Here is a 12,869-nt window from a genome sequence, read left to right as displayed (position 1 = left end):
TCAACATCATGAAACCCATAAGGTCCATGTTATTTTTTAAAATTTTAAATTCACCTAATTTTAATTTTTTAAACCTTTCTAACAGTAGGCCTATGCATAGATTTTAGTATGTGTTAGAATAGACGAAGAAAGCTAATAATTTATTAAGATATAGAAAACAAAATTAGGCGTACAATCTATGAAAAAAGACACTAATATTTTCAGTCATTAAGGGGCCATCCACATATTATGTTACACAATTATAAGGTCTCTCTCCCGTATGAACCAATAAATGTATCTTCATAGCGCTTTTGGTTTTATAGGATTTTCCACATGTAGAGCACGTGTAAGGTCTCTCTCCTGTATGAACCAATAAATGTCTCTTCATAGCGCTTTTGTGTGTAAAGGAAATTTTACATGTAGAGCACTTGTGAGGTCTCTTTCCTGTATGAACCAATAAATGTGTCTTCATATCGCTTTTGTGCGTAAAGGATTTTTCACATGTAGAGCACTTATGAGGTCTCTCTCCTGTATGAACCAATGAATGTCTCTTCATAGCGCTTTTTTGTGTAAAGGATATTTGACATGTAGAGCACTTGTAAGGTCTCTCTCCTGTATGAACCAATGTATGTGTTTTCATATCGCCTATAGATGTAAAGGATTTTTCACATGAAGTGCACTTGTAAGGTCTCTCTCCTGTATGAACCAATGAATGTCTCTCCATATCGCTTTTGGTTTTAAAGGATTTTCCACATGTAGAGCACTTGTAATGTCTCTCTCCTGTATGAACCAATAAATGTTTCTTCATATCGCTTTTGGTTTTAAAGGATTTTTCACATGTAGAGCACTTGTAATGTCTCTCTCCCGTGTGAATCAATGAATGTGTCTTCATATCGCTTTTGGTTTTAAAGGATTTACTACATGTAGAGCACTTGTAAGGTCTCTCTCCTGTATGAACCAATGAATGTCTCTCCATTTCGCTTTTGGTTTTAAAGGATTTTCCACATGTAGAGCACTTGTAATGTCTCTCTCCTGTATGAACCAATAAATGTTTCTTCATATCGCCTTTGGTTTTAAAGGATTTTTCACATGTAGAGCACTTGTAATGTCTCTCTCCCGTGTGAATCAATGAATGTGTCTTCATATCGCTTTTGGTTTTAAAAGATTTCCCACATGAAGTGCACTTGTAAGGTCTCTCTCCTGTATGAACTAATGTATGCCTCTTCAAACAGGAGTTAGTAGTAAAGGACTTTCCACATGTGGAGCATTTGTAAGGTCTCGCTCCTGTATGAACTAATGTATGTGTCTTCATATCGCATTTGGATGAAAACGATTTTTCACATTTAGTGCACTCATAATGACACTCCCCAAGATGTATCAACACATGTCTTTTTACATGGTGTTGTTGGAAAAAGGCTTTTCCACATGTCAAACATTTAAAGGGACGCTCTCCTGTGTGATATAATATATGTAGCTTCATCACGGATAGAGTTGATCTAGTTTGCTTACATATTGGACACTTGAGAAGAACATCTTTAGAGCAAGTTAACATTGTTACTTTTGCAATTTTATCCCTTTGAAACTTGTCACATAAGCTAGTAACTATTTAGAAACCCAACAAATCAGAGGGTTTTGTTTGTATTTAACTAGAAACCTTGTTTGTTGCCTTGTTTGAGCCTTGTTAAGTGGCTAGTAGTTACATGATAGGCTACCTCTCTCGAACTCAACATTGAATCACCTCATAGTCAAATCTTGCAATGCACATTAGGTATTTAACAATATACTTGAGGGATTTTCCTTTTTCTCTTGTTTTTCCCTTATTCTTCTATTGTATTTTCAACCTATAACAAAAAAGTTTACTGAAACTCAAATTCTACTTAAACAAAACTAAATTGCTGAATTTAATTTGTGTAGGGGAAACATAAGATTTAGAGTGGTTCTTGAAAGTATTAAATCGGCGGTTATATCAATTAATTTTTTTTTAAAGTGATTAAACTATATTCTCCTCTAAAAAAACATTTTTATTATAAACCACAGACAGACATTTGATTGCTGAAATAATAGCTTTGTAATATAAGATGGTAAGTCTAGGTTTTCCGCTCAGCTTGAGTTCTGTGAAATTTGGGAATCCTCTAGGCAGCGTTAAGGCTGTAGATAACGCTATGTGCTATTAGGTGTGTCCGCTATATAATGTATATTCTTAATAGTTTTACCGTCTTCATGTTCACATGACCATGTAATGTGTGTTTCTGCCCATGGTTCATCAAGGGGCTGTTTTGCTGTTTGGGTTAAATATGGCTTTAAGCATAGACAAAAATAATTAAATATAGACTGTCAGCCGTGCTGTGGTTACCATGGTTACAATAGGTTCGGGCGCACACCACTGGTAGGCCGTAACAACACAGCGCTACCAGCGGTGTGCGCCAGAACCTATGGTATAAAAGATCGACAACATCATCATCAATGTCATCATATAGCATCAAAGCCAAAAGGGCTTTCCTCTTTCTTTCCATACTCGTCGTTAGTTTGGATAGAACTGAATCTCCACAACGTTATTTTCACAGTCTGTAGAACCACCCCTCTAGATTTTTCGCTGCGAAAAATTACGCACCGCATGGCGGATATTTCGCATCCTGTGGAACCATAGCTTTATGGCACTTTGCCTGGAAAATCACCAAAATTCCATAGGTTTTTGTGGATGATATAAAAAGAGTGTAAAATACAAACAAAACTAAGTAATTCATATAATTTATTGTTCAATGAAGGGTTGCGGGGAGAATTGTAAAAAACGGGTTCACATGTTATTTTAACAAAACAACGGTTATTGCTCTACTTAATATGAAACTAGGTATACAAGAGTTATACATATCAAATATGATAAAATTCACAAAGCATACATAGGGGTTGCGGCATTATCATTTATAAAAAAATCTAAATGCATTGGTGATTTGGCGGGATTTGAGGAACCTGGACCCTCAACGACCAAAACAAATTTATGTACACAAACGAAAACATGCTTTTTACAAGGGGTTGTATGGCGTAATATTTTATTTCTTTGCCATTTCAGATTCTGAAACCTTCAAAATTCCATGGGCTTAGTGCACGAGGTAAAAATAGCTTTAAAAGCAAACTAAGTAGTTAATGGCATCTTTTATTCTTCGGTGAAGTCACAGAGGTAGGCTATAGATAAAAATTGTATCCCATGACATAGTCCAATTATGCTGGTTCGCGAACTCGTTGGTTTGCACGTTTGTACCAAATTTCATCAAAATCGCTTCACTTTTGCTCGAGTTATCGCGCTAACGGACACATACACACACACACACATATATATATATATATATATATATATATATATATATATATATGAATTTGAACGGAGGATGGTGTTTTTGGCCTCTGGGAACCTCAAAACAAAAAAGTAAATCGGTCCCGGGTCTAGGTCTTACCATGAGACCTACGGTAATAGCTTATTCCCTATATGGGAAATTCGCTAAAACATTCCTTTACAGTAACAGGTTGAGTTTTACTAGCGAACGAACTTCAACCTGGAGGCGAGTTAGCGTAGCGAACGAGCTAAACCTGAAGGCAAGTGAGCGCAGCGAACGAGCTCCAACCTAAAGGTGAGTAAGTGTAGCAAACGAACTTCAAACCAAGACGTGATTGAGCGATGCGAACGAGCTCATCTTGAAAATGAACGAGCAATTGACATAAAAACACATTACGACAGGAGACGTCTGTCGGGCCAGCTAGTATATATGTATATATTTGATATTGTTCACGTGTAGGGCTATTGTAATTAATATCAATAAACAATACACCATAGTACCCTTTTTTTAATTATTTTTTTTTATTTCATATATATATGAATTTGAACGGAGGATGGTGTTTTAGCCTCTGGGAACTTCAAAACAAAAAAGTAAATCGGTCCCGGGTCTAGGTCTTACCATGAGACCTACGGTAATAGCTTATTCCCTATATGGGAAATTCGCTAAAACATTCCTTTGCAGTAACACTAACTGAGTTTTACTAACTGTCTTGATTAGATCATGTGACCTGGCTTTTTATAGGGTGAATATGGAGTTTTTTGCCTATTTATCAAGAAAACATCCAACAAAATTTCAAATATTTTCGGTTCTACATTTTCTTTAGTGACATTAAAAAAGTTATCAAGATTCCTGGTTTGCTGACAATATAAAACTTTTTGGAAAGTTGCTTCCCTCTATGACTTTGAGTCCTTGCTGAAGGCTCTTACCAAAGAATATGGTGAATCCAACCAAAAATAGCCTAAGTTGAAAACATTTAGCATTTAGCAAAATTCTCCGGGTATTGAATATTTCTTATATTCTTTTTGACTCATCGTCATAAGAGTTTGGGCCAGACATTCACCGCATCTGCGCCATGACCTCTGGAATTCTCAAAATGATCTCTTGCTCATTTGCTCTGCAAGACACTGTTTGAGCACCTGACACTGTTAGAGCCTATTTATTGAAGACCAGAATCAACCATGTGTCAACACATAATGTGCAAAGTTTGTATATTTATAAGAGCTTTAATTTAAGCTTTCATCTGAGTTTCTTAATTGTTCTGTCCATAAATTAAAAGCAATTACAAAAATCATGATAGATTTTTTTAGCGATGAAACATTCTAAAACGTTTCAATATGCTTTATGTTATAATAGCTGTCAAAATGTCATGATGATTACATCAGTTTCTTTGATATAAAATGTTAAAGTAGTCCGTTGTTAGAAAAGTGCTGAAAACCCTATACTTCTTTCATTCAAGTCGCTGAAAGGCTGATTTGAAACAGTATAAAAAATTTGAAAGTAACACACATAAACAAGATATAAATTTTTATAAATATGATTTAACTTGTATTTTTATAAGTATACTGGTTACGTTTCAACAACACTAGAACGTGTAGTGCCTACGTCCGAACTACGCAACCTCTGCAGGCACTTCTGGCCGAGACTGTACCGTTGGGACTTAATGAAATTTAGTCCGTATGAAACTCTCTGTTTATTCGATATTTTAATGTTGGTCCTAGTGAAATAACTGTTGGAATTAGTGAAATTTGGGCATTGTGAAACGGTAATTATTTGAATGTTACAGTTTTGGACTTTTTTTCATTTTCATTTAATATTTTAATTGTTGGACTTTGTGAAATTTGGACTTTATGAACCTCACCCAGGAAGTATACCCTCTAAAACATATAAATTTGGTGTGATTAACCACAAGTAAATACTTGTTTTTAACAAGTTACCAGTAACCCATGCGTGTTTGAGTTTTCTTGTTGAAAATGCATGTAATTCTTACAGTATAGTGTAGTACATTTATTTATATGATGCATTGACTCAAGTGATTTTTGCAAAATAATGCTAGGGAAAAAGTTGGAACCCTTAATGCAAGAGTAAAAAAATATTTAAAATAAAGTGTTTTTGGTTTTTAAAATAAATTTACTGTATTGCATTTTTTGCGGTGTTCATTTGTTGTTCAAGCTACGTGTTGTGTACAGACCTCTCTATTATCACCCTATGCTGTAAATAAAACATGTGATTTTCCGTTTATATTTTGTTGTTATTTCATCAACATCATGACAACCCATAAGGTCCATGTTATTTTTTTAAATTTTAAATTCACCTAATTTCAATTTTTTTAACCATTCTAACAGTATGCATAGACTTTAGTATGTGTTAGAAATGTTAGAATAGACAAAGAAAGCTAATCATTTATTAAGATATTGAAAACAAAATTAGGTGTACAATCTATGAACAAAGACACTAATATTTGCAGTCATTTAGGGGCCCTCCACATATTATGTTACACAATTATAAGGTCTCTCTCTCTCCCGTATGAACCAATAAATGTATCATCATAGCGCCTTTGGTATTATAGGATTTTCCACATGTAGAGCACGTGTAAAGTCTCTCTCCTGTATGAATCAATAAATGTCTCTTCATAGCGCTTTTGTGTGTTAAGGATATTTCACATGTAGAGCACTTGAGAGGTCTCTCTCCTGTATGAACCAATGAATGTGTCATCATATCGCCTTTAGATGTAAAGGATTTTCCACATGTAGAGCACTTGTAACGTCTCTCTCTTGTATGAGCTAATGTATGCATCTTCAACCAGGAGTTAGTAGTAAAGGATTTTTCACATGTAGAGCACTTGTAAGATCTCTCTCCTGTATGAACCAATAAATGTATCTTCATTTCGCCTTTGGTTTTATAGCATTTTCCACATGTGGAGCATGTGTAAGGTCTCTCTTCCGTATGAACCAATAAATGTGTCTTCATATTGCCTTTAGATTTAAAGGATTTTCCACATGTAGAGCACTTGTAAGGTCTCTCTCCTGAATGAACCAATAAATGTTTCTCCATATGGCTTTTGGTTTTAAACGATTTTCCACATGTAGAGCACTTGTAATGTCTCTCTCCCGTATGAATCAATGAATGTTTCTTCATATCACTTTTGGTTTTAAAGGATTTTCCACATGTAGAACACTTGAAAGGTCTCTGTCCTGTATGAAGTTGTGTGTGTGTCTTCATATCGTCTTTTGATTCAAAGGATTTTTCACATCTTGGGCTATTAAAATGACATTTCCCAAAATGTATAACCAAATGTCTTTTTACATGGTATTTTCGGAAAAAGGTTTTTCCACATGCCAAACATTTAAAGGGACGCTCTCCCGTGTGATATAATATATGAGCCTTCATTGCAGATTGAGTTGAACAACTTTGCACACATATTGGACACTTAAGAGGCAATTTTTTGAAGCAAGTTAACATTTCTACTCTTGCACTTTTTATTTCTATGATTCTTATCACATAAGCTAGTATTTAATTAGGAAGCTCATAGATTTGTTTTCAACAGAAAACCATGTTTGTAGATCTTGTTAAGTGGCTAGTAGTTAAGTGATAGGCTATCTCTCACTCAACATTGAATCACCTCATAGTAAAATATTGCAATGTATATTAGGTATTTTAAAATATACTTGAGGGATTTTCCTTTTTCTCTTGTCTCCTTTATTCTTCTATTGTATTATATTACTTCTTGAATAAATTTAATCTGTTGTTTTAAATTTTTTTGACTCGACCTAGAACAAAAATGTTTATTGAAACTCAAATTCTAGTTAAACAAAACAAATTGTTGAATTTAATTTGTGTAGGGAAACATAACATTTAGAGTGGTTCTTCAAAGTTAAGCATTACATCAGGGATTTGGATTACATCAATTAATTAGTTTTTCAAAGCGATTAAATTATATTCTCCTTCTGAATTATAACTACTGTCTGAGAAAGATCATACCTTATTAAAACCATTTATTAATCCATTCACATGGGTTTAACAATCAATTTACAAAACTTAAATTTCTACAAGCTTGAGAATATCATAATGATCCTAATGGGAGCACATCATTTGTCCGAGTTTTCAACTGTGCGAGTTTGTTAAAAATTACAAAATATTTGAAAAATCAGTTGTCCGAGTTTCATTTGTCTGAGTTTCATTTGTCATGTAGAGTTATCATGTAGAGCTCCCACCACCCACCCCACCCATCGCTGAAAACTCAAGCTCCATCAGTGAACTTTGTACCCACATCCTTCTGTTTACAAACAAACTGATTAAGCAGCATTGTTAATGCCATAATATTGTTATCTCTGTACTACAGTCACGTTTAGGATATTATTATTGATGCCCTTATTTTAATCAAATAATTGAAAGGGTTGACTGGTCCAGAATATTTATTTGTATATATGGGTAATGTAGATAAATTATCTGTAGCCTATTCTATTGTATGTTTAAATCAAATCATGACTGTAAATAATTTAGTACCTCCCGGATGGGGAAGGAAAGAAGTCATTAGAAAAAAAGGTTTAAGTGCAGGAAAAATTTATGTGTAAAAAGGAGCTACAGAAATACATTTCTGAGAACAAGTTATCCCTGACTATTGACAATTTTAACTTTTCTACATCAAAAAGCAGTCAAGCGGGAAATACCGAAGTTTGCAGCAAAGAATATCAAGATTCATCACAGAGCTTAGGTTCTGAGTCAAGTTTGTCAATCTTCTCTGATTCATCGATTAGTAACATTGATTTGCCAACAGAAACGACAAATGAAACAATTAAAAATATTAAAAATGTCAAAATACCAGACATTCCAAAGAACATAATATTAGGTTAGCTTGCTCGTTGTTAGGAGGAAATTGGGCAACAGATGACTCAATACAGTACTACTTTGAGATGATGGATACCATAGTTAGCAGTAAACATCAGTCTGTATTGTCAAATAAAGAAGTTTTATATTGATTAACAATTTTTATCTTAGGAATAAAATGTTACCAACTGAATTATTTGTAAATACAATACAAAAACAATCTCCAGATGATCTTAATAATAACTAAATAAATATTAAAGAACAACAAACATATGACATCTTCTCTTCCCTTTTTAGCAATTTCCCTATAGGGAAGTAGCTATTACCGTAGGTCTCATGGTAAGACCTAGACCCGGGACCGATTTACTTTTTCATTTTGATGTCCCCAGAGGCCAAAAACACCATTCGTTCAAATTTTTATATATCTATATATAGATATACTAGCTGACCCGGCGAACTTCGTATCGCCTAAGTTATAGGTTTCCCCTAAGACAGACCGATGGAAAGAAAGTACCGTTACGTTTAATTTTCAAGATGATCTCGTTCGCATCGCTCAATCACGTCCTGGTTGAAGTTCGTTCGCTACGCTCACTCACTTTTGGGTTGGAACTCGTTCGCTACGCTCACTCACCTTTAGGTTGGAGCTCGTTCGCTGCGCTCACTTGCCTTCAGGTTAGCTCGTTCGCTACGCTAACTCGCCTCCAGGTTGAAGTTCGTTCGCTACGCTCACTCACCTTTGGGTTGGAGCTCGTTCGCTACGCTCACTCACCTTTAGGTTGGAGCTCGTTCGCTGCGCTCACTTGCCTTCAGGTTAGCTCGTTCGCTACGCTAACTCGCCTCCAGGTTGAAGTTCGTTCGCTACGCTCACTCACCTTTTGGTTGCAAATTAGCTGTTGTCATAAATGTAAAAGAAATAATAGTGCTGCACCCTGTTGGTAATCCTTGTAACTTTAATGCTATTGAACATCATAGAACAGAACCAACTTGTTTAATTGAAACAGTTGTTAAGATTCATTAATTCCATTTCTCATAAGGTTAACATGGGAAACTCCAGAGCCACTGGGGCGGAGCCCTTTTAAGAATTTCGAAACGGGAAATAGTTTACGTCCGATTCGCATACCTACAGAATTTACACACCAAATTTCATAACGATCGGTGAAGTCGTTCCGGAGGAGTTTGCAGACAAACACTGTGACACGAGAATTTTATATATTAGAAGATATATATATATATATATATATATATATATATATATATATATATGTGTCCATCCGCACGATAACTTGAGTAATTTTTGTCCGATTTTGATAAAATTTGGCTTGAAGGTGTAAGGCGGGATAAACTCGAACGAGTTCGCGAACCAGCATGATCGGACTATGGGAACGGGGGTTTACGGGGGGTTTTATGGGGTAAAAATAGGTTTTTCCCATTTTTGACCCAAAAAAAATAAAATTTTGCAAAATCTTTTAAAACCATTTTGTAGAGCTTAAAAAAACAAATAATTTAGTATATTGAAGTGTTACTATGCGCCTAATGGTTACGGAGAAAATTCCAAAAAAATGTAAATTTTAAATTCCCATGTTATTCTTATGGAGAATAAGTAAACTGTTGTAGTTTGCTTGCTTATGAACATATTTTGATCAAATTTGGAAAATGTTTTTATTTCTTACTAACTATTAACATTTTACAAAAAAAAGTTTTACCCTCCCTGATGCAGCAAACCTAAATACCTGTCAAAATTATTCTATTTAAATAGGAAATAAATGTTAAATTTTAAAACGTTTTTATTAGGTCACTTTCTTGTCCGCTACAAATTTTGCAACCGATTTTATACTAACTTCCCGATGAGCTAGGGACTTGAAACTTGAAACATATCTCACAAATGGAAGACAATGCAATATTATAAAATTTAATTTTCATATTTCCCTTGGGCTTCGCCCCATGGGCTTGTTTTTATTAAATCGATTTCTTGCAAATTTTGATACTTCCCGATGAGCTAGAGACTCGAAATTTGAAACATAGCTCACAAATGGATGACATTGCAATATTATATCATTTAGTTTTCATATTTCCTTTCGGGCTACGCCCTATGGGCTTGTTTTTACTAGCTTGCTTTCCTACAAATTTTGATATCAATTTTAAACGATGTTCCCGATAAGCTAGAGACTTGAAATTTGAAACATAACTCAGAAATGCATGACAATGCAATATTATATCATTCAATTTTCATATTTCCCTTGGGCTACGCCCCACTGGCTTCCAAATTTTCCATGTTTACATTTTGTAAAAATGTAAACACATTAATTAATTTAAGTCAGCTGTAAATACTTAAATTTGACAGTTCGAAGAGCAGAGGTTAAGAGGTACAGGTTATGCTCCCAAGAGATTCTTTTTACAAACAAACATTTCAAAATAAAGATAAACAATCTGATTGCAGGTATCAAGGTGTTTGTAAATAATGTCAATTTTTGTTTATTTAGTATTCTATAAAGTAAACGATAAATATTTCGAGTGAATGCATTGCAGAGAAATTCCATAACAAACTATACCTAGGTAAATTATTATATATTGTGAGTTTTCGGATTAGCGATCTGTAAACATGTAATAATATCAATTATTTGTGAATATTGCATGATATTATGGTCAAGGAGACAGTCACCCAACGAAAACGACGGCTAGAGAAGGAAAAGAAAAAAAGACTAGTTATAAGCTTAAATAGGAATCGGAAGTTTGTAAATCGGCAAACGATATAGCTTTCATTTCAAGTACCAATTTTATCAAATATATTTATGAATAACATATCTTTGTACTATATTTGAGAAACATTGCGATTAAATAGATTGATATATTTATAGTTAGTAGGCCATACATGCAATCTAATACATAATTATATGCAAAAAAACTCAAATAAACCTTAGATTTCCCACATGCCTCTGTCTTAATCTGATATAGATGCTTGAAATAGATTTAACATGCACACACATTAAAACTAAAAAGTATAAAATAATTTACAAATAAAAAACTTTTTTAAACAAAACGTTTTTAAACGCCCTAAAAAGTAGAAAATAATTTACAAACAATTTATAAATATGTTGAGAGAGTATAAATACTTGTACGATTTAAAACGAAAAACGTTGGGTGCATGCAATTAATTGATAATAATACATTAGTTCAGTAGGTGAAGGTAATTGTAAACTATCTATTGCATGCACCCCACGTTTTTCGTTTTAAGTCGTACAAGTATTTATACTCTCTCAACATATTTATAAATTGTTTGTAAATTATTTTCTACTTTTTAGGGCGTTTAAAAACGTTTTGTTTAAAAAAGTTTTTTATTTGTAAATTATTTAAGTAGACATTTTAGTGTAAATCCAGTCAGACATATGGAAATTCGCTTAGTCTGCAGGTTTGCTGCGGCGGGGGTATTTTAAAGACATGTTCTTCTTGATGGATTTATTTGTCTACCAAATGAGGAAAAACAATTAGGCTCAGTTCCAGGGTCATCAGATGTTTTGGGTTGTAGTTGTCTTAGCATTACCCCGTTGCGACGTAACATGCCTTCGTTTGTCTTAACTGTGTATGATCTTGGAGTTACTTTATTAACTATCTTCCCATCTTCTCTCCTATCAGGAATATACACGTTGCATCCAATAGTGAATTGCTTTTCATCTCTCACTCCATGCCGTTTATTGAAGTAATCTTCTTGAGTTGCTCTATATAGTTTGTCCAATTCTCTAAATGTCTTGTGATCTACCATTTTAGGCTTGAGATCTTTTGTCAATGACGGTAGTCGGGTTCTTAGTCTTCTTCCCATCAACAATTCCGAAGGGCTGTACCCTGATGGACCTGGTGTTGACCTGTACTCCAGTAATGCTAGAGTGGGGTCTTTGTTCTTTGTAAGCATCTTTTTAAGCGTTTGGACTGTTCTTTCAGCTTCACCGTTTGCCTGATGGTGTAAGGGACTACAACAAATAGTTTTAAACCCAAAATCGGCTGCAAAGGCTCTCCATTCTGAGCTTGTAAACTGTGAGCCAGAATCAGAAATTACGATTTCAGGGATCCCATGTCGAGCAAAACTGGCTTTCATCTTCTTGATTAGTTCATCTACAGTCATTGTGGACACATTTATCATTTCCAAGTACCGTGAATAATAGTCTACAACAGCCAGGTATTTGCCTTTCACAAAGTCAAAGTAATCAACTGCTATTCTTTGCCATGGAGCCTTGGAAATTGGGCAATAAAGAAAGGCGCCAGAAAATTGTGATAAGTAAGCATTATTTTTTTGTTAATTTTTAACTTGCATAAATAGGGATTTGTAACATTTAAACAATTAATAGGCCTATGGTAATGGAATAGCTAGCTATTTACATTGAGCTATTTTATACGTCATATAAATGAAACCTTGTTGTATTGTTTGAAAATCTAGTACTGTGTTTTACTATTGCAGATATTATCATATTCTCAATAATTATAATAGTTGATTCTAAATCAAATATGTTTAATTAATTTTGCAGTGGAATTGAAAATGACGTGAACGCCAGTGAGCCTTCGACTATTCCACAAAGTGTAAGAGGTAACACGTCTATCACATTGGATGTTGTCACAGAACCTTCTGCATCATCGAAGTTGACGAATGTTTAAGTATAAATAAAGACATTGATGTACTGTCTTCTTTAAAAATCTTTCTTCAGTTTGAAATATAAACATCATGCAACAATATTTCATATTAAACACCCC

The 12,869-nt window shown here is 34.2% G+C and overlaps 2 protein-coding genes across 7 annotated transcripts in view; both read right to left on the bottom strand.

Moving 5' to 3' along the window:
- LOC128989947 (sialic acid synthase-like) overlaps positions 1-12,869 on the bottom strand; it is a 123,326-nt gene that overhangs the window by 48,678 nt on the left and 61,779 nt on the right. For 2 of the 6 annotated variants that reach the window (XM_054412158.1, XM_054412165.1), the window contains one exon: positions 5,690-7,075. The exons of 3 other annotated variants lie outside the window; for them this stretch is intronic. In XM_054412158.1, the coding sequence (XP_054268133.1) occupies positions 5,808-6,767 (960 nt within the window). In that variant the 5' untranslated portion in view covers positions 6,768-7,075 and the 3' untranslated portion in view covers positions 5,690-5,807. Of the gene's footprint in view, positions 1-132; positions 1,821-5,689; positions 7,076-12,869 lie in introns of those variants that run through there. One more of the 6 variants, XM_054412116.1, reaches the window with a different exon arrangement.
- LOC129002553 (uncharacterized protein K02A2.6-like) lies at positions 11,560-12,246 on the bottom strand. The gene has a single exon (XM_054430439.1). The coding sequence runs from the start codon at positions 12,244-12,246 to the stop codon at positions 11,560-11,562; it is 687 nt and encodes a 228-aa protein (XP_054286414.1).

Source organism: Macrosteles quadrilineatus, unplaced genomic scaffold (assembly GCF_028750875.1).
Source record: "Macrosteles quadrilineatus isolate MER2022 unplaced genomic scaffold, UCM_ALF_1.0 Scaffold_1__1_contigs__length_201487025, whole genome shotgun sequence".
In the NCBI taxonomy this organism is placed as follows: domain Eukaryota; kingdom Metazoa; phylum Arthropoda; class Insecta; order Hemiptera; family Cicadellidae; genus Macrosteles; species Macrosteles quadrilineatus.
This window is presented reverse-complemented; position numbering and strand designations above follow the sequence as displayed.

Excerpts from the sequence above, each read along its gene's own strand:
- LOC129002553 (XM_054430439.1), bottom strand. The coding sequence starts at position 12,246 with ATGACTGTAGATGAACTAATCAAGAAGATGAAAGCCAGTTTTGCTCGA.